The sequence below is a fragment of the Rana temporaria genome, chromosome 11 (genome assembly GCF_905171775.1).
Source record: "Rana temporaria chromosome 11, aRanTem1.1, whole genome shotgun sequence".
Taxonomy (NCBI): Eukaryota; Metazoa; Chordata; class Amphibia; order Anura; family Ranidae; genus Rana; species Rana temporaria.
Window position 1 is genome coordinate 149,247,988 of NC_053499.1, and position 22,514 is coordinate 149,270,501.

General features: G+C 42.6%; 1 protein-coding gene across 2 annotated transcripts in view; it reads left to right on the plus strand.

Moving 5' to 3' along the window:
- GARRE1 (granule associated Rac and RHOG effector 1) overlaps positions 1–22,514 on the plus strand; it is a 96,701-nt gene that overhangs the window by 25,998 nt on the left and 48,189 nt on the right. For both annotated transcript variants that reach the window (XM_040329431.1, XM_040329432.1), the window contains exon 2: positions 13,146–14,489. In XM_040329431.1, the coding sequence (XP_040185365.1) occupies positions 14,004–14,489 (486 nt within the window). In that variant the 5' untranslated portion in view covers positions 13,146–14,003. The remainder of the gene's footprint in view (positions 1–13,145; positions 14,490–22,514) is intronic.

Here is a 22,514-nt window from a genome sequence, read left to right on the forward strand (position 1 = left end):
CAGACAGCTGAGACCGGCTGCCTTGTTGTCTTAATTGTGTCTGGCTAAATCCTGCAGCTCTGGTGTATTGTCGGTCATGGTAATGGACGCTCGCTTCCCCCAAGTTCACTTCTTGTTGGGTTTAAGAGCCGGGACACAATTTCAGTTTGCATTCTTCTTTTTACAGTGTTTTTCCATGTAGTTTGTGTACTTGCTTTGCTTTGAAATGCACATAAAGCTTATGTATTGTGTATCTTTTTTTTTTTTTCATGCATTTTGCATGAAGTTCCATTCTTTTCTATGGGAGATATATTATGATCCGTGGCATTGAATCAAGGTAAATTTGAGCAATATATATATCATATGTCCTCATCTTAAATGTGGGATGTATTGGAATTCTTGTTTTAATATAAGCATAATGTAATGGTTATGCTTTTAGTATTATGAGCTCGCAACAGGGTATTGATGTGACCACTGAAAGCTAAACCCCAGCTTTTATAAAAACGCATTATCCAGGCTTCTTATTTTTTTATAATATTGTGTGTATTCAGGGCTCGACAAATCCCGGTCGCCAGGTTGCCATGGCGACTAGAAATAGCATCCTGGCGACTTGGCTTGGAAGTCCCCAGCTCTTCCTGACCTTGTGTGAGCTGGCGCCATCTGGTGGTGGCCGTTGGTATTACAAGTTAAGCATTACAAGTTAAAGCGGATGTGCCATGGGAAAAAAATATTAAAAGCCAGCAGCTACAAATACTGCAGCTGCTGACTTTTAATATTAGGACACTTACCTGTCCTGGAGTCCAGCGCCGATCGCAGCAGAGGACGAGCGATCGCTCGTCTCTGCTGCTCCCCCCCGCCATCCTCGGTGAGGGAACCAGGAAGTGAAGCGCTCCGGCTTTCCCACCCCGGTTCCCTACGGCGCATGCGCGAGTCGCGCTGCGCCCGCCGATTGGCTCACACGCTGTGTGCTGGGAGCCGAGTGTTCCCAGCACACAACGGGCGACAGACGGGAAGTCAGAAAAACCCGTCTTTTGCCCGTAGCGTGTGGCCGGAAGTGGGTGCAAATACCTGTCTTTAGACGGGTATCTGCACCCCCTCCCCCCTGAAAGGTGTCAAATGTGACACCGGAGGGGGGGAGGGTTCCGATCAGCTGGACTCTACTTTAGGGTGGAGAACCGCTTTAAACAGCAATTCTAATGTAATTTTTCACTATTTTCACTGCCATCTTCTTCCCTCTAATTTAGAACCCCCAAACATTCTATATATTTTTTTATCCTAACACCCTAGAGAATAAAATGGCGATCGTTGCAATGCTTTGTTACGCCGTATTTGCACAGCGGTCTTACAAGCGCACTTTTTTGGGAAAAAATTACACTTTTTTTAAATTGAATAAGACAACAGTAAAGTTATCCCCATTTTTTTTTTTTTTTTTTTTTATATTCTGAAAGATAATGTTACGCCGAGTAAATTGATACCCAACATGTCACGCTTCAAAATTGCGTCCGCTCGTGGAATGCCGACAAACTTTTACCCTTTAAAATCTTCATAGGCGACGTTTAAAAAAATCTACAGGTTGCATGTTTTGAGTTACAGAGGAGGTGTAGGGCTAGAATTATTGCTCTCGCTCTACCAATTGCGGCCATACCTCACATGTGGTTTGAACACCGTTTACATATGCGGGCGCTGCTCACGTATGTGTTCGCTTCTGCGCGCAAGCTCGTCGGGACGGGGTGCGTATTCTGGCTCCTAACTTTTTTAGCTGGCTCCTAGATTCCAAGCAAATATGTCAACCCCTGATATAAATGCAAAAAAATGTAAAAATCCCCACCTAATACTTTGAACCTGTTACTGGTATTAGTAATTGTTGGTACCGATGAAACCGTTGATTCGTATTTCCGATCTCAGCTGTGGTCATTGAATCTCTTTAGAACGCAACTTCCCTGTACGTGTATGACAACCTCTGTGGAGCCGGTGTCGCCATCTTTCTCCGGTTATCTGTGTCATTGTCCCTGCTGTCGCTTTTATTATATAAAGGTTACAATAAGACAAGCTAGAGGCAAGTACGGATCTAATTTTAATCTTCAGGAGCTATATTTAACCGAGCCGCCTCCAACAAAGGAAATGCCAGCAAGATTGTGCGGCTTGTGTTTATTTTCCGAGTTATAAATCGGATCGGTCTGTCAAACAATACGAAGTTTGGCTTCTACTCTTTGAGGAGTCTGTAAACGCAAGCAAAGACCTTTGTAAGGTCCGGTGTCCTTGAACTTGGGCTGACCAAAGACATCAGAGGAAGGTCCTGACCATATGAAGATGTTTTTAGGTCCAGCTTCAGGCTGGTTCTCCCATCTGATTGCTTATGCTATGGAGCGAGGAAGGAGGAGATGCGTGCAGACGTATAGGCGCATTTGCCCGTGCAGCATAAACGGGCTGTGTATTTTTGGTGCCAGGAATGTCCTGGTGCCGCATACAGCTATGGGCAGCTATACGCGGCACCAAAAATACGCAGCCCGTTTACATTGCACAGGAAAATGTAGCCTGAGCACAGCTATGTGCTGCCATTACTGTAAAGTGGTGTAATGTCCCCAATTGGGCTTGGGGATTTTGTTTTTAACCTGCTTCAGCTCTGGAAGGTTTACCCCCCCCCCCACTTTCATGACCAGGCCATTTTGGCATTCTATGCATTAAAGCGGTGGTTCACCCTAAAAAGCAAGTTTCTACCATGAAATCCAGCATACTAGCGTGAGCTACAGTATGCCTTTATTTATTTTTTTTGCGCCGTACTCACTGTTTAATCCCGTAGTTAAGTTTCAGACTCCACGCGGGGAATGGGCGTTCCTATGCAGAGGGGACAATGATTGACGGCCAGCTATGGCGCGTCACGCTTCCCGAGTAGGACTCGGCTCTTCACGGCGCCTGCGCACAGACTAGGAGCTGACTGCGCAGGCGTCGTGAAGAGCCAAGTCCTATTTCGGCTATTTCCGTGAAGCGTGACGCGCCATAGCCGGCCGTCAATCATGTTCCCCTCTGCAAAGTAACACCTACTAGACTGAAACGTAACTACGGGATTAAACAGTGAGTACGGCGCAACAAAATAAAATGAAGGCATACTGTAGCTCGCGCTGGATGGCATGTTAACAAAAAAAAACATTTTTTTTTTTTAGGGTGAACCCCCGCTTTAAGGTGAAAAAACTTCTGTAATGCAGCAGCCCCTTTTTTACTTACCGGAACCCGTTAATACCGGGGACGAGCACAGCAGCTCCAGCCGCTGTCCTGGGTCCTCATTGGATAGATTGATAGCTGGCTCCCGCTGCTGTCGATCAAATCCAGTAACATGGGACCTGGAGGGCTGGGCCAAGTCCTGCTGTCTGTGTCAATCGGTGAAACAGCAGGGACTCGGGAGTGTGCCCGCATGAGCGCCACCATGGAATGCGGCTCTTTGTTGGGGCACTCGAGGAGGAGGAGCCAGGAGCGCAGCTGTGGGACCCCAGAAGAGGAGGAATCGGGGCCGCTCTGCAAAGCCCTTACACAGAGGAGGTAATTATGACTTTTTGTTATTTAAAAAAAAAACAAACCTTTACAACACCTTTTTAAGTGACAATTGCGTGGTCGTGCGACGTTGTACCCAAATAAAATTGATGTCCCCCCCAACAGATAGAACTTTCTTTTGGTGGTATTTGATCACCTCTTCGGTTTTTATGTTTTGCGCTACAAACCACAAAAAAGCGATTTTAGAAAAAAAAATATTTTTTACATTCTGCTATAAAATATTCCCCCCCAAAAAAAAATAATGTAAAAAATCTAATTTCTTTATCAATCTAGGCCAATATATATTCTGCTACATATATTTGGTGTAAAAAAAAAAAAAAAAAAAAAATACAAATAAGTGTATATTGGGTTGCGCAAACATTGTAGCGTCTACAAACTGTGTGTGTGTGTGTGTGTGTGTGTGTGTATATGTGTGTATATATATGTATATATGTATGTATGTATATGTGTGTATATATATCTATATCTAATATATATATATATATATATAATCTATATATATCTATATCTATATATATATATATATATATTTTATTTATATATATATATATATTTTATTTATATATATATATATATATAAATTTCTCAAATTGTAACTAGTCATGGTGGTGATCAGCGACTTATTGTGGGATTGCGGTGGAAAAATCGCGTACCCGGCTGACACTTTTTGGGGCACCGCGACACTGATAGATTGGCAGTGCTTAAAAAATGCACAGTCACTGTACTAATGACACTGGCAAGGAAGGGGTTAACAGAGGTGATCAAAGGAGATCCCAGGCGAATGCACCTATGTGCACGATTCCTTTTAAAAGTGGCTTGTTGGGGAGGACTCGGATCACGGTACTCCCCCATATTAGTGCTTTCATCTGCTTTTCTCTCTAGAAGCCATCTTTATGTAGGCATCATATCCTTCCAATGAATGGTCTGGCTCGGAGATGACCCCATCCTATGAGGTCTTGTAAACTAGTAGGGTTTCTTCTACGTCTGCCATCGCATTGTTGTGAGCAACAATGGAAATCGCAATATTCTGTGTGTTGTCCATTCACATGCATGTGCTTCTTTTGGTACTGCATAGGGGGTTTTTGGCCCCATAGACTTCAATGGGAGAGCATGAAAAGCACATGAAAAATGCATGTACACGGCGCTATTTTGGCAAGGTTTTGTGTTTAACAACCAGTCTACAAAAAAATGCATAAAACTCGGCTAAGCACTAGCTACGAAAACTAATTGAAAAACGCATGATTATGCAGCAGCACTATTGTGACCCTAGGCTAAATCCTGCTGCCTGTGCTGTTTGTGGCTGTGCTCACAAATGTGTGACACAGATTAGCCCCTGCTGCAGCCTCTAATCTTTTGGCTACATGGTTGGTGTGCAATTTGAGTGATCACTGGGGGGGGGAGATGCTTCCTCCGGCTTGCAGCAGACTGGTGACATCCCAGCCTAAAGTCACAGAATTGAAGTTTATTGAAAAATGTGTTCTGACATGTTAGGAATGTCTTCATGCAGACATAAAGTTACTGACAGGTCCTCTTTAAAGTGTTACTCAACCCACAACAGTGAAATCGGTCTGTATACGCAGTACTGCATGCTCGTTATACAGTGGAACCTTGGTTTTTCTTGCAAAACTAGCAGAATTCAAGCTAATGTGCAGCGCCACATTTGGCCAGAGGTGCGGCGGCGCTGGTGACACTTGAACGGTTCGGATCACTCGGAAATACTCAGTCTTTGAACCTTTCCGAGATCAGCCGAGCTGAGCAGTATTTTTTAATTCTCTCCAGCCCCCACCTCTGGCCACTTGCGGTATTGCATGCAATAAAACTCAGTGTGGAACTAATTATCTTTGTTTCCATTGACTTCTATGGGAAAACTCGCTTTGATATGCGAGTGCTTTGGATTACGAGCATAATCCGTTCCGGGAGAATGCTTGTAGCCAAGGTTCCACTGTACTCATGTGAAACATAAGGGGTTAATCCTCCTGTCACAAGGCTGTTTTTATCCTGTCTTCTCTGATCCTTGCCTTCTTCCACTGTCCCCAATCTATCTCCTAATAAAAAGACGTTGGAGTCACCCTGCACATGCTCAGTTTGGTGTGTATTGCTAGAGTTTTATTTTTTTATTTTTTTCTTCTTCTTCGGAGGGTGCATGTAGTCAGCACAGGGCCAATCGGCAGTGTCCAGACAGTCAGGGGTCATGCAGCCTCATCGGACAGTCAGAGGAGACTGAAGACCTCTCCTACAAGCTTTAACCAGACACTGAAAGGAGTCACAAGACTGCTATATATATACTGCTAATGAGAAAAGGTATTTAGCACTGAGTTTATATTTACTAAAATAATTGCATTTCCATGTTCTGTGGGAGACCAGATATAGTGACTGCAGGGTGTTGAGTTTAGGCCAAAGGAAATGGCGCGCTCTCCCTGCTGGATTTGTACGCTATACTGAACCAGAACACAACGGGAGGAATGTGTACACCCTGAAGCCGGCCCATGGATTGTCTTGTGCAGTCTGGACCTGCTCTCTGGGAAAAAAATATACTTTTTTATTTTTTTGCATTTTTAGGTCAATTGCCTTTTAAAGGCAAGCCGGCGAAGCCATGTATTTTGAAGCGGCTCAGATACTGGCTCTTCATTGGACTACCTCGGATGTTTGCCTATGTTGTCATTCCCAAAATATGCGCGTCCCGTGCCAGGAATCTCTTTAATACGATTAGCCACAGTGCTTTTTTTTTTTTTTTACATTGTTCCAGGGTTTAATGTGCTCAGCAGACTTACCCATCTTCATAATAGTGACTTATCCAGTTGTGTAATGTCATTATGTGGGATCCATATTGTTTACTATAAAAAGCTTTACGGACGAAACGCAGCCACACTTTGTCATGAGAAAACACAGGATTAATTAAAGCGGAACTCTGCGCAAATTTCTACTTTATCCACACAGACCCAACCTACACATGAGCAGATATAGCCCACCAAGAGATTTATAATCCACAGGGTCCCGTCTCTGTATAGAGCATTGGTTCTCAACCTTCTAGTGCCGTGACCCCTCGATAAAAAATTTCCCAAGTTGTGGGGACCCTTAACAGTAAAATTATTTTCGTAGCGTGGGTTGGCAGCACCCAAGGCAAGATAGGTCATTTGCGCCCCTAACCCACGGACGTTTAGCGCTCCCTAAATGCCTTCCACTCGTACAATATTAAAACCCCTTATGGTACATTTTAGGATGTACCACTCTTTCTCTTTGTTCTCCTTTCTTTCCCTTTTATCTCTATCCTAATTCCTTGTTTTTTTCCTCCATCTTTCCCTCTAACTATCTTTCTTGCTCTCTCTTTTTTTTTCCTTTTGCTCCCTTTTTCTTTGTTCCCGTCCCCTCTTATCATCTCCCTTCCTGGGAGAGCAGTGCGGGCTTCAGGAACAGCCCAGGATTTGGTGACCCCTGGCAAATCATCATTTAGTCCCGACCCCCCCAGGTTGAGAATCTCTGGTATAGAGGGTGCCACCGCTATTCTAAAACTGCCGCTTCCTGAGTTTCTTCTTACACTTTTTTTTTATTATAGCATAATTGAGCCCTCACTTATTGTTCTAATGCTCTGTTAACCACTGCAGCTCCGGACCATTTGGCTGCGTTTTTTTTTTCGCACTTTTTTGCGATTTGGCACTGTGTCGCTTTAACTGACAATTGCGCGGTCGTGCGACGTGGCTCCCAAAGAAAATTGATGTCCTTTTTTTTTTTTTCTTTTTCACACCAATTTCTTCTTTTTTCGGAACTGCGACATTATGGCGGACATTATTGGGACCATTGGCATTTTTATAGCGATAGGTGCTATAAAAATTCATTGATTACTATAAAAATGCCACTGGCAGGGAAGGGGTTAACACTAGGGGGCGGGGATGGGTTAAGTATGTTCCCTGGGTGTTTTAACTGTAGGGGGGAGGGTGGCCTCACTACAGCGATGTTCATGCTTCGAGAGCCGACGTATAGCTACGCGATCTCGCACAGGGGAGCCGACCTGCGGCTGGTCGGCAAATAGTTAAAAAGCATGTACCTGTACGCCAATTTGCCCAGCCGTGCCATTGACGTATATCGTCGTGCGCTGGTCGGCAAGGGGTTAAAGTGTATTTTCAGCCGGATGCTTTTTTATATGCTCTGCCTGCAGTTTTAGTCTAGGTTCACACTGAACGCAGCTTTTAAAATTGTGCGGTGTCACTTGGTGCGACTTCAGGTGTGACTTGGCTGACATCTGTGTGATTTCGTGCGCAGGTGTCAATGCATTTTGCACCTGAGATCGGCGAATGTAGTGCAGGAACTACGGAACAGGAAACTTTGGATCAGCAGGACACCCACACATAAAATTAGGGAATTCCTCATTCATGGGAAAAAATTGGAATCCCCAATCCCTATCGTGAACGGGGTTCAGCGGGTTTCCCGCACCTGTCGGCGAAGGGTGGACACGCGCTGGTCCGTTCAGTGTAGCGCGCGTGCAGCCCCCGACAATCTAAGGGCATCACAGACCTGTTGTTGCCCGATCTCGTGAAACTCGTCCTCAAAATGTGTAACGTGATGTAAAAGTTGCACAAAGACGACTTTACACAGAATATTCTTCTTTTTTTTTTTTTTTAAATCCACTTTAATTGCCCTTTAAATTCTACTTCACAAGCGACGTGTTGGGATCCCTCCTGTCTCCAGTGTGTCTGATGTTTGTTTACCTGAACAAATACAACACTGCTTCTGTAAACAACACGGATGAAATATTCTGCGTTTACTTTGTGAGACGGTTTCCTCTTCACAATGGCAGTGAAGGGTGGTTTGTGTTAAAGCGTATCTATGGTCTGACTGTAAAATCCTGTATTCATTTTCACTTTGTTTTCTAGTTATTTCTAGTTTACTCCTATTAATCTGAATCATCGTTTAGTTTGTAACGGTTGTGAAGACCCCCCCCCCCCCCTCCCCTCTACATTTACTGCCTTGAATTCTGTGACACTCGGTCACTATGTCCAGTAAGTAGACACTGCTATGTCACACATTACACAGAGCCTGCTTTCTGAACAACAGAGGCGCTGAGAGGAGTTTCAGGAGGCAGAGTCAGTACAGGAATCGCTGATTGCAGGCAGCAAGGTACCATGGGATATATAGTCCTTAGAAATGGAGGAGAACCTGCAAAGCATGCTGGGAATCCAGAAAGTGGAAAGAAGGCCAGCAGACAAGCAGAACTTGCAACACGAAGGGCGATTTTTATTTTTTAAGTAAACTTTTATTAGATTTTCAGTAATCCATTAAATCATTTTATAACATCAGCCAGGGTTTGACAAATTTGCTTGGAATCTAGGAGCCAGCTAGAAAAGTTATGAGCCAGAAAACGCGCCCGTCCCGCCAAGCTCGGGCGCAGAAGCGAACACATACGTGAGTAGCGCCCGCATATGTAAACGGTATTCAAACCACACATGTGAGGTATCGCCGCGATCGTTAGAGCAATAATTATAGCTCTAGACTTCCTCTGTAACTCAAAACATGAAACTTGTAGAATTTTTTTAAACGTCGCCTATGAAGATTTTAAAGGGTAAAAGTTTGTCAGCATTCCACAAACTTTATCGCGGTTCACAGGGGTGCTGTAACTGTTCATTGAGCAGCTTGGTGTACATGAAGGCTGACAGGCAGGGACAAGCAGTTATTACAACAGAGACCAAAAATAATATAACCTGTTTAATTTAATTTTAATATTTTGTTGGCGGTTTACATAAATTATGAGAATGATGCTTCAAAAGTGAATGCCGTTTTCTTGGGACGCAAATAAGCGTTTAAAGCTGAACTCTGGGGTAAGCAAATGTTACTTAAATACAATCGCCATCTGTATTCTCCTTGAGTCTCGGTGTGCTTTGTGTATGTATTTAAGACCTGTGCAGTAATTTAGTGTGAAACGTTGTTTCTGTAATAAAGACCGGATTGCTGATCTCTCTCTCCTAGTGCAGGGTGACTGGTCTTGTCTCCACCCCTCTTGGTTTCTGCAGGCAGCCTGTAGTGGGCGGAGCCTGCTGGAGCCCTCCCACAGCTCGGCTCTGCACAGGCTCTTTGCACAGGCTATGAACAGTACAGCGATGATGTCACTGCTACTTTTAAAAGTAAATATTTGCAAAGGCATGCAAATAATTATATTCTCTTAGGTGTTGAGGAATATATTTAAATTGAACAAATTGTGCCCATGGTTTAGCTTTAAGTGAGCAATTTACATTTCTTAATCCTTTTTTCTCTATGGCATACATATCTGTTAACAGCTGTCATAATCTTTTAGGTTACGTTGGATTATCTTCAAACTTGGCCATTAATCCCCTGTTTAATGCCATCTATTAAATTGGTGCGGTTTTCTAGTCACCACTGTGAGGAAAGGATCGGTTGTAGGATGCATTTTTATCCGGAGATCCATTTTGTTCGTACAGATTTGTAGGAGAAGCATTTTTTTTATTTTAATGCATATTATAGGGTTTTGGTACGGCATGAGGGTCAGCGCTGGTGCATTCATAATCCTTATGTGCGGAGTGTCGTTCTGCAAGAGCTTGTTGTAGGAATTTTTTGGAGCTTTGTATGGCAGTTCCTGTAAAATAATTTCTGAGCTTTTTGCAAGCGTTTCTGTAGATATTCATGGGAGGAAAGCTGCATGCAGGAATTTATTATTTTGATAGATAAATAGAGATATATCTCTATCTCTCTATCTCTATCTCTATCTCTATCTCTATCTCTATCTCTATCTCTATCTCTATCTCTATCTCTATCTCTATCTCTATCTCTATCTCTATCTCTATCTCTATCTCTATCTCTATCTCTATCTCTATCTGTGTTTTTTTTTTTTTGGGGCACTCCTTGTTGAAATTCCTTGATGTTAATGAGCGGTGTTTGAAAGTGAAGCATTTTCTCCTGCTCTGATGTTCAGGCAATTGGCTGGCATTGCAAAATCCTCGGAATGATTTGCAGGATAGACTTGGGGCCCCTTTCACACATGCGGACCATTTGTCTGTTTTTTCATTCATCCGTTGAATGAAAACAGACATCAATTAGAGCTGCACGATTAATCGTTAAAAAAAAAAAAAAAATTGCGATCTCGATTCAAACCCCCCTCACCAATCACTATGCAGATTTTCCAGAATGAACCACTTCCATACAGGGTGTTTTCACCCCCTTCCTGCCCAGACCAATTTTTAGTTTTCAGCGCTGTTGCACTTTGAATGACAATTGCGCGGTCATGCAACACTGTACCCAAATTAAATATTTCTTTCCCCCCCCCCCACAAATAGAGCTTTAGTTTGGTGGTATTTGATCATCTCTGCGGTTTTTATTTTTGCGCTATAAACAAAAGAAGAGCAACAATTTTTGAAAAAAACAATATTTTTTTTTTTACTTTTTGATTTAATAAATAACAAATATTTATTTTTTAAACAATTGTTTTTCTCAGTTTAGACCGATACGTATTCTTCTACATATTTTTGGTAAAAAAAAAACCAATAGGCGTTTATTGATTGGTTTGGGCAAAAGTTGTAGCGTCTACAAAATGGGGGATAGATTCATTGCATTTTTATTCATTTTTTTTACTAGTAATGGCGGCGATCTGCGATTTTTTTTTATTTTTTTTATTTTTTTATTTTTTTTTATTGTGACTGTGACATTGCGGCGGACATATCGGACACTTTTGACACGTTTTTGGGACCATTCACATTTATACAGCGATTAGTGCTATAAAACTGCACTGATTACTGTGTAAATGTGACTGGCAGGGAAGGGGTTAACACTAGGGGGGCGCTGAAGGGGTTATTATGTTCCCTGGGAGTGATTCTAACTGTAGGGGACTCGCAGGGGGAGGAGACCGATCTGTGTTCCTCTGTACTGGGAACACACTTCGGGCTCCGAAGTGTGTTTACACACACAGATCCACACTCCTGCCCGTGATTGCCGGCAATCGTGGGTGCCCGGCGGACGTCGCGACTGCCGGGCACGCGCACCGGGTCGCGAGCTTTGCCGTGGGTGCGCGCGTTTCATTTATTTAACACGTATAGAGAGTTCTCTGCTCACTCAGCTGTCAAAAGAAAAAAAAGTCTGCCAAGTTTTTCACAACATTGTCAGCTGGTACATTAACTATAAACATTGTAACTTTTCCTTCTTGGATCAAAGGAATGAACTTCAGTCTGACATGAGGGAAGTTTAACCACTTGGACTAAAGTTTTCTGACACTTGTTTCTTACAAAGCTAAAACTTGTATTTTTTACTAGAAAATTACTTGAAACCCCCAAACATTTTATTATATATATATATATATATATATATATATATATATATATATATATATATATATATATATATATATATATATATAATATATATATATATATATTCTAGCAGAGACCCTAAGGGGAAAAAAAATGGCGATTGCTGCAATATTTTATGTCGCACTGCATTTGCGCAGTGGTTTTTAAAACAATTTTTTTTGGCAAAAAATACATTACAATGAATAAAAAAATAAAATAAAAACATCAAAGTTGGCCCAATGTTTTTTGTATAATTTTTACGCCACGAGAGTCACGATCTTTTAAGGCCCTCGCACACAATCGGATTTTCCTACAGGAATTGTGTGATGACAGGCTGTTGCTGCAAAATCCGACCGTGTACGCTCCATAAAACAATTGTTGGATTTTCTGCCAACAAATGTTGGATGGCAATGCTTTAAAATTTTCTGACAACAAATGTGTGTTGCCGGATTAACCACTCGTGTATACACAAGTCCTTCGGAGCAAAACTCCAAAGTACAAACACGCATGCTCAGAAGCAATGCTCACCATAACACGACATTAGCAGAAGTTTCCCAAAGGGTGGTGCAAAAGAGCTGAAAAAAACATTGTTTTTATTGAATCCGCTTGCTCAGTGGGGGATTTCCCTGCTGAGCCGGTGGATCATAGGTCCATGTCTACTCCATGTGTTTTTTATTTTTTAAAAAAAAATCTTCATTAAAGTGTATATTCGGCAAAAAAACGCTGTGCAAATACAGAGTGACATAAATTGCAACGATGGCCATTTTGGGGTCTCTATTTGGGGCTTAGAAGTACGATTTCGACTTGTAAATCAAGTGCCAGAAAAAGCCTGGTTGGCAATTGGTAAAAAAAAGGGGGAAAAAAAACGCAAGCCTTTAAAATCACTTTTTTATTTATTTTTACTTTGTAAAGATAATAAAAAATCACTTTTACTTTTTTTTTTTTTTTTATCTTTACAATTATTGTATCTTTACAATTATTATCATCATCTTTACAATGACCTCCAATGTACGTTCGTACGTACGTGTGCACATTTTTTTCCTTTCCCAGAAGGAGGTAATCTGTGCGGTGAATGTTTTATGTTTTTGTCTGATATAAGTAAATAATATCAGAATGTTGCTTGTCGGCTGTAGCGATTTTTGTCGGTATATAATAACAGCCCACACAGCTCTCCAGGACAATGACCACTTTTTTTTGTCCTCTGTACATCCCCCAATGTTCCGCTCCTCCCAGAAATCTTTCAGGGCTGAGAACTTTGACAATAATAAAAACAACTGTACTGAAACCCTTTCTCTCTTTTTTTTTTTTTTTTTTTTTTTTTCTTTCCTTTCACAGGAAATGACCTAGAGGCCTTACGAATACATTGTGCGCATTCTTTCTCCACAACGCCATCCAGAGCAAACTCAATCTGGGAGCTGCACTTGTTTCCGCTGTTACCAACTACCTCAACGTACCCAGAGGAGGAGGAAGAAGAGGAGGGGAGGGAAGCTTTCCCAGTAGCAAATCTGTGATTTCACACTATCGAGAATATAGTATTAGAAGCACTTAAACTCGGAGCAGACTGGATCTGCCGGACTGTAGCATTTACACATCTGTTATTACGGCATTTATATTTTTTCCCTTTTTTTTTTTTCTCTCTCATTGAGAGGCTGTTGATTGCTTGAAACACACTGTTGACCAGTGTTTATGGTGGTTCATTTTTTTTTTGTTTTGATTGCAACTTTTTTTTTTTTGGTACTTTGTGCTTTTTTCTTTGCATTTAAAGGATTATACTTTTTTTCACGCCCTCCCTGGATGTCTATATAGGAATTTGCAGCAGTGGGATTCCTGACCGGTGACGAGAAGCAAAAAAAAGAAAAAGGGAGCAGTTTTAGGACAAAGGGACACGCACAGTTTTTTTTTCGGAGACTTCAGCTGGTTTGGAAAATAAAAGTTGTGAGCCGCAGCTGGGCTGCATGGAGTCCTAAAATTCTCCCAAGTCAGCATAATTGCTGCCTTCCTCTGCTCATACAGATTACCCACGCTTGCCTTTTGGAGATGCCTTTTCCGAAACCTATGTGTGCAGCCCTCCTGTACTATCTGACCTAGCCCGTCGTTTAAAAAAAACAAGAGAAGAAAAAAAGAAAAAAGAGAAAGGCTGATTCTGGAGGACGCCTGCCTAGGTTTGGGACGCCTTTGGCTGCTAGGTCACCTATGTATTGCTGTAGCGCACAAGAAAGTAAGATGGACTACAAGAGGCGATTCTTGCTTGGCGGGTCCAAGCAGAAGGTGCAGCAACACCAGCAGTACCAAATGCCCGAGCTCAGCCGGACTCTGAGCGCACCCCTGGCCTCAACCACCCCTTTAGTGTCCTCAGCTAACGCGGGCAGCTGCCCCCACCCTGGTGCCCACACTACCCCCATCGCGGACATCCAGCAGGGTATCTCAAAGTATTTGGACGCGCTCAACGTCTTCTGCCGCGCCAGCACTTTCCTCACCGACCTTTTCAGCAGTGTTTTCCATAACTCGCACTACTCGAAGGCAGCTATGCAACTCAAAGACGTGCAGGAACATGTCATGGAGGCTGCAAGTCGACTTACTGCAGCAATAAAACCAGAGATCGCAAAAATGCTAATGGAGCTGAGTGCTGGCGCCGCCAACTTTAAAGATCAGAATGAATTCAGTCTGCAGGACATAGAGGTCAGTTGCTGTTTTTTTTTTTTTTTTTATACCTTGCATTATTTGTTTGCCCGGCCACAACTGATTTTCTGCTTTTGGTTTTCAAAATTGCTTCTTTAAAGTATTTTAGATTTTATGTTTACACCATTATAGAATGAAGTTCCCAACATGTTTCGCCCATATGTCGGACTTCTTCAGGGGATGCTGTCCAATTGCTGTCCAATTAGAGGTACAAGCCTTCTATCAAGAAAACCCATACATATGATTACATCAACAGTTGGTTTAAGAGCATATATCATATACTTTAACCTTTTAAATACATAGCAGTTTGATATATACATGTGCATGTTCATAACCGGAGCCGTGCTACTTCCCTAGATCTCTTTGAATGATGGTCCATTCCCTACAGAAAGTCACAGATGTCAATCTGCACCTGAAGTACCAGGGGGCATTCAAGGACCAGCTAAAAACAATACTAGAGAATAGCAAATTTAGTTTGATTCCCATTTTGTGATAATTAATCTCCAAGATATGAATTTGAGGACTTAAAGCGGGAGTTCACCCGAAAAAAATGTTTTAACATTAGATTGAGGCTAATTTTACTAAGCAGAATCGGGTGTTTTTTTTTTTAAATGAATGCAGTACTTACCGTTTTAGAGATCGATGTTCTCCGTGGCTTCCGGGTATGATCTTCGGGACTGGGCGTTCCTATTTGAGTGACTGCCTCCCGACGGTCGCATACAGCGCTTCACCAGTTGCCGAAAGAAGCCAAACGTCGGTGCGGCTCTATACGGCGCCTGCGTACCGACGTTCGGCTACTTTCGGGAACTCGTGGTTCGCTGTATGCGACCGTCAGAAGGCTGTCAATCAAATAGGAACGCCCAGTCCCGCAGCCCATACCCGGAAGCGCTGGGAGAACATCGATCTCTAAAACGGTAAGTACTGCTTTCATTTTAAAAAAAACACCCGATTCTGCTTAGTAAAATTAGCCTCAATCTAATGTTAAAAATTGATATTTTGGTTGAACCTCCACTTTAATATAAAGGAGGAACAACTTGCAAAAACAAAGTTCTGCAGTGGACTCGATGCCAGGGGACAAATGCTGTCTGAACACGCCAAGGCTGATTTCTAAGACTATCTTCCTAGCCATATTGAAGAAGTCCAACATATGAGCGAAACACGTTGGGAACTCCATTCTATAGTGCTGTATCCATGAACTCCTCTTGATTTGTACTTGACAATTGTTATGTTTTAACATTTTTTATTTTGCTCTTTAAAATATATATATATATATATATATATATATATATATATATATATATATATATATATATATATATATATATATATATATATATATATATATATATATATATATATATATATATATATATATATATATATATATATATATATATATATATATATATATATATATATATATAAAAAATATAAATTATAGATGTAGATTGATAGATATATAATTTTTTTTTTTTATATATATATAAATTATTGCTGATATTGCTTCAGTTTATTCCGCACCTTAAAAATCCCAATCCTTTTTTTTTTTTTTTTTTTTTTTCTAAATTCCTGCTGTAAAGTTTATGCCCTGGTTATTGTAGATTTTCCTTCACTTCTTGTCTGGTAACCTGGACTGGCATGTTCACACCACAATGCCATGCGCTGCATCACACTCATAGTTGCATGTTGCAGTTTGTTACAAATGTGCACTTTTTTTTTCCTCCCAGGTCAGATTTTCTTATAGTTTCAAACATTCATGTGTGTTTTTTTTTTTTTGGTACAGTTTTATTTTTAGTTCTATGACATGTGACCAAGAATAGGAATAAAGAACGCTATTGTTTGTGACCACTATAAATATTACATGGCAAGTGCCACGGCTTATTTTTGTTTTGTTTCTTGGTAACAAAAATGAATCAAGCATTTCATGGTGGAGATTGGATAAAGATACAACCGTTTATTTACCAATATAAATAAGTTTTATGTAATGACCACGAAGGGCTCATGCACACAGGTCGTTTTTACAGTTGCTGTTGGGGGCATTGGATGTTTACTTTATTTTGTGTTAAAAAAAATAAAAAAATCACTTATCCGGCGCTACAATCTGAATTGGCATTTTTCAGCCAGCATTTTTTTTTCTAGCCTTTTTTTGAGCGTATGAAAAATGCTAGTGTTCATGGAGCCTTAAACCTCCTTTACACACAAGCAGAATGTCAGTAGACATTTGCCGGTTGAAGAAAAAACAGCCGACATTCTGCCCCGGTGTGTCGAAAGTGCATACTGGAAAACCAGCAGCCGACCGACTCCCGATCAGCGCTCTCTGCCAATGGAGTGTTGTGGCAAGGGAGGGGGGTTTGCCCCCCCTGTCAGAACACAACAGCTCAGTGGGGGAGATCGCTGGACTAACCTTGCATGGTTTGTAGTACCGTCTCTCCAACTGGAGCTGTCCATCTTGTTGCTCAAAAAAAACTCTTAGGCCAATTTCACACCTGCGGATCCCGTGAGGATCCGTTTTTAACATCCGCTTGCTCAGCAGGGATCGCTCCGTTCATCCCCGCTGAGCTGGCAGATGACAGGTCTGTCTCTGCACACTGTGAGGGGACCGCCCTGTCCGATCTCCGCTCTCGTCTATAGGGGATCGGATGAAAAAGAACAGTCTGTTCGTTTTTATCTGATCCGGTCCACCAGACGGATGCAAAATAGGGTTTGCATCCGTGACATTTTAGCAGAGGGGATCGGGTGTCAGCGGACATGTCACCGCTGACATCCGACGCTCCATAGAGATGCATGGAGCGCCCGTTCAGATCCACCTGAAAAAAGTGACAGGCGGATCTGAAAGGTCCGCAGGTGTGAAAGGGGCCTTAGTGTGTACCCAGCTTTAGTCATCTTCTCTGTTCCTTCAGTTTTAAGGTTTCCTAATATATTTACTGTAACCACAGGGTCACTTTGGTAGCTATCATTTCTCAAACTCTGCTGAGATAACATTGCAACAGAACAAAGGGGAGAAGAAGTTCTCGTAATCCCCATTTCAACTCCTTCAGAAAGATTTTAAATGGAACTACACTGCGTCTGAGCGCCACAAACCAGAAACGCTAATTAAAGGAGTTGTTAAGGCAGAAGCTTTTTTTATCTTCTTGCATTCTATGCATTAAGATAAAAAGCCTTCTGTGTGTAGAAGCTTCCCCAGCACCTTCTAATACTACTTATGGGCTGAGACACAGCAGTGGCGCCATTGTTTCTTGTGGCTGTCAAAGTCTGTAAGCCAATCAGGGGAGAGAGAGAAGGGGGTGTGGCCGAACTGAAGCTCCATGTCTGAATGAGCACACGGAGCTGCAGCCTGGCTCGGGTGCCCCCAGAGCAAGCTGCTTGCTGTGGGGCAATCAACAGGAGGGAGGGACTCAGAAGCGGAGAAGGGCCCAAGAAGAGGAGGATCCGGGCTGCTCTGTGCAAAACCAACTGCACAGAGTAGGTAAGTTTAACATGTTTGTGTATTTAAAAAATTCATCCATGTCTCCATGCTTTATTTTGCTGAAAAATCACTTAACAAAAAAAAACCCACTAGCATTTCTGGTTTGGAGAGCAAATTTCTGCTTTAGTTTTGTTTTGCATTATGTTGCTTCTTCCTCCCTGGAAGGGGTTAAGGCAGCAGCCATTACCTGGGCTTCAGGAAAACATCACTTCCTGTTTCCATGTTTGGCGTCCAGGAAGTAACACACAGCTGTTTCCATGGAAAAGTGTGAACGAAAATTAGCTTTTCCTGCAGGAAACACCGGGGATCTCTTTGGGGTTCTTTTATTAGCTGATGAACTCCTGCAAATAGTCGTCATTTCTGGAGGCAGAGGGGCGGACAATGCACAGGGAGCAGAGAAAGCAGATAGTCTTATCCATTGCATGCAGTGAGTATCGAGGCTTCATTTCCCCGTGCAAGTGAAAAAAGAAGCCTTGTTGCTCCATTCCACCACAAGACGTTCCTGCAAACCATAAAAAGAACTCCTCTTGTAAACCAGCCACCACTAGGGGTTCCCTTTGCATGCACTTGATTCCAATGCCCAGCTTTTCTTTTTTTTTTTTTTTTTCAAAGAAAGACACGCACAGATTTTTGGCTCCAAGCAATTTTTAAAAGTGGTTGTAAAGGCTTATTCTATGCATGAAGGGAAAAAAAAACTCTGTGCCCCCCCCCCCTCCCCCAATTACATGAGCCCCATCTTGATCCAGTGATGTGCACGAGAGCAGCGACTCTCCCAGGCCACTTCCTTCTCCTTGGCTGAGACAGCAGAAGGAGCCATTGCTTCTGTTACGGTCAATCACAGCCAGTGAGCCAATGCTAATGAGGAGAAAGCAAGGGCAGGCCCGAGCCGTGCTCTGTGTGCGATTGGACACATAAAGCAGCAGCTCGGGAGCGTTGGGTGCCCCCATAGCAAGCTGTTTTAGAATTGGGGAGTGGCCAGTAGCACCGGCGGGGGACCCGAGAAGTGGAGGAGGATCATGGCTGCTCTGTGCAAAACCATTACACAAAGTAGGCAAGTATGACATGTTTGTTATTTAACCACTTCCTTACTGCGCAATAGCAGAGAGACGGCTACAGCATTGCTCTGTTACGGGAGGAGACGTCTATGGATGCCCTCCTTGCCCTTGCATCTGACAAGCCTTTGGACACAGATCGTGGCCCTCTACCATGTGATCAGGTGTGTCCAATCACAGCTGCTCAGTGTAAACAGACTTGCCACTTATTGGCAGCCCTTTCCTCACACGCTGTCATAGCATGAGGAGAGGAGAGCCAGTAACTAGAAATCCTGACAGGGGACATGTACACAGATAATCGGGGCACTGATCATTGGTGATCATCAATGCTGCCTCACTAGTGCAGTGTCATCAGCGCACATCGGGGAAGGAGAAAAATTGCTTGCTTTCTGTTTAAAAATGTTTGCAAATTGTGTTTTTTTAATTTTATTATTTGTTTAGTAAAAATAAAACCCCCAGTTGTGATTAAATGCCACCAAAACCCCCCCCCCTCCTCTTCCCTCTCACCTTGCTCCTTCTCTTCCCCCTCCCTTTCCCCTCCCCCTTTCCCTTTCCCCCTGCCCCCTCTACGTCTGCAGTAAGCAATGAAGATATGTTGCTTCCCTCCGGTCTCATGATGGACCTTATACGTGATTTGATATGGATTGTACTGTTTTTTTCCTTTTTTTTTTTTTTTTTTATGTACTACACCCGTCTTGTCATTTTTGCACTGTACTCTGCTACTTCAGGGCTCGACAAATCCCGGTCGCCAGGTCGCCATGGCGACTAGAAATGGGGTCCTGGCGACTTGGCTTGGAAGGGGGGCAAGCCATCTGGTGGTGAGCTGTTGGTATTACAAGTTATTACCACCAGATGTGTAAGCTGGCGCCATCTGGTGGTGGCCGTTGGTATTACAAGTTAAGCATTACAAGTTAAACAGCAATTCTAATGTCATTTTTCACTACCATCTTCTTCCCTCTAATTAGAACCCCCAAACATTATATATATTTTTTATCCTAACACCCTAGAGAATAAAATGGCAATCGTTGCAATACTTTCTGTCACGCCATATTTGCGCAGCGGTCTTGCAAGAGCACTTTTTTGGGAACAAATTACACTTTTTTTAATAAAAAAATAAGACAACAGTAAAGATTCTCCCCATTTTTTTTTTATATTATGAAAGATAATGTTACGCCGAGTAAATTCATACCCAACATGTCACGCTTCAAAATTGCTTCTGCTTGTGGAATGCCGACAAACTTTTACCCTTTAAAATCTTCATAGGCGACGTTTAAAAAAATCTACAGGTCGCATGTTTAGAGTTAGAGGAGGTCTAGGGCTAGAATTATTGCTCTCGCTCTACCAATCGCGCCGATACCTCACATGTGTGGTTTGAACACCGTTTACATATGCAGGCGCTGCTCACGTATGCGTTCGCTTCTGCGCGCAAGCTCGTCGGGACAGGGTGCGTTTTCTGGCTCCTAACTTTTTTAGCTGGCTCCTAGATTCCAAGCAAATTTGTCAAACCCTGTGCTACTTTGTATATCTTTTTATTTTGAATTAATAAAGACCAACCTTGTTAAAAAAAAAAGCTCTATCGTTCTAAATTTTTTTTTTTTATTTTTTTTTTTTTTTTTTTTTATATATGGGTACAGTGTTACATAACTGCACAATTGTCATTCAAAGTGTGACAGTCTTGAAAATTGGCCTGGGGAGAGGGGGGGGGGGGGGGTATAAGTGGCCAGAAGGCAAGTGGTAAAGTGACAACGTTTTGTTATTTTAAAAAAAAAGTTATACTTCCCTGCTCTGTGTAGTGGCTTTGAACAGAGCGCCCCCGATCCTCCTTTTCTCGGGTCCCTCGCCAGCGCTCCTGGCCCCTCCCTCCTGACCCCACAACAAGGTCTTGTTTAATGCTTCGATGAATACTGCTCAGAGAAGAGAGACACCAATTGTAGTAACTAACCAGCATGGTCTGCTCAAAAAGCTGCAATGGATTCATTGCATATTTGTGAAATAAAGACCTCTTACAAGTAATAGAATTGGAACATGCGAAAGAAAAAAAAAACACATTTTCTAAAGCGTTATTTCCTTTAAATTCCCTTTAAACCACAGTCAATTGTCACTGCAAAGGTTGCAGATTGCTTAAAGTGGAGTTCCACCCAAAAATGGAACTTGCGCTTTTTGGAACCCCCCCCCCCCTCCGGTGTCACAATTGGCACCTTGTCAGGGGGAAGGGGAGAGACTCCACTTCCCGTTCCCCCTGCTGGCTTCTGGGAAACACACTGGTCCCAGGAGACAGCGGGGACCACTGGGAAAGCGCCACGCTACTCGCGCATGCGCAGTAGGGAACCGGGCAGTGAAGCCGCAAGGCTTCACTTCCTGATTCCCTCACTGAGGATGGCGGCGGGGGCAGCCGAGAGAGACGAGCAATTGCTCGTCTTCTGCTGCCGACATCACAGGCGCACTGGACAGGTAAGTGTCCATTTATGAAAAGTTGGCAGCTGCAGTATTTGTAGCTGCTGGCTTTTAATTTTTTAGTGCTTGCAAGGGCGCTAAGCACTTTTTTTTTTTTTGTACCCCGTTGTTTCCCGCATTCCATTTGTGATGGCAAATGGGTGGGCTTTAACGGCTATACACTGCACATATGCATCAATGGGCAACCAATGTTTCTGTGCTCACTGGGTCCTCCCAACACAGACCAAGCTGTCAAACGCAGCTCTCAGTTCCCACCACCGATGGGTAGCTGTTGGGACCAACTCCTGATCATGTGACAACTTATCACAATGGTCACATGATTGCAGATCCTTCCTGCCCTGGAGCGTATAGACCTTATGAAAGGTACACCAGGGCTGGGTGAGAAGGGGGTTAACACAACGGCGATAACAAAGACTAAAGGGGTTTTTTGTTTTCTTTAAAACAAAAGTTATTTCCTGTTACAGATAAATGTCATGGCTTTCCTATTAGCTGAAATGAGTCCAAAAAATGCTGACGATTGTGACTAACTGTTGCGTTTTAATTATGAGAATTAGGATGCAATCGCCGCCGTCAGATGTCACTAGAATTGAAGGGACTTTCCACTTCTTCCCCTGGAAATTAAAAATGCCTTTATTGACCTCCAAGATATCTTGATAAAACAAATGCTGCCAAAATTAAAATTTGTTGTATAGGATTTAAATTTCAGTCAGGTTTTTAATTAAAAAAAATTCCCTGACGCCTTTTTCTTCCTGCCTCTATGACTACAAGAAATGAGGGGAATGGTTGTCACCTGAGAAGGTCAGCACAGAGAGAAATGCAGTATTTTTTCAGAAGTGCCAACTACTCTGCATACTACTAAAATGTGTTTTCATCTGTGTCTATTTTGGGTTAATTTCCATGATCGTTAGCGTGTGTTCTGCCCTGAATTCTGATGGTCGTGCTAAAAAAAAAAAAAAAGGCAAATGGAGGGCAAAGAAGAGCTAGTCCGTATTGCCCGTGGTTTCCCTGCAGCTGATCTTTTCCCCATTGCCGACTTGCTACGACTTGTTTTGT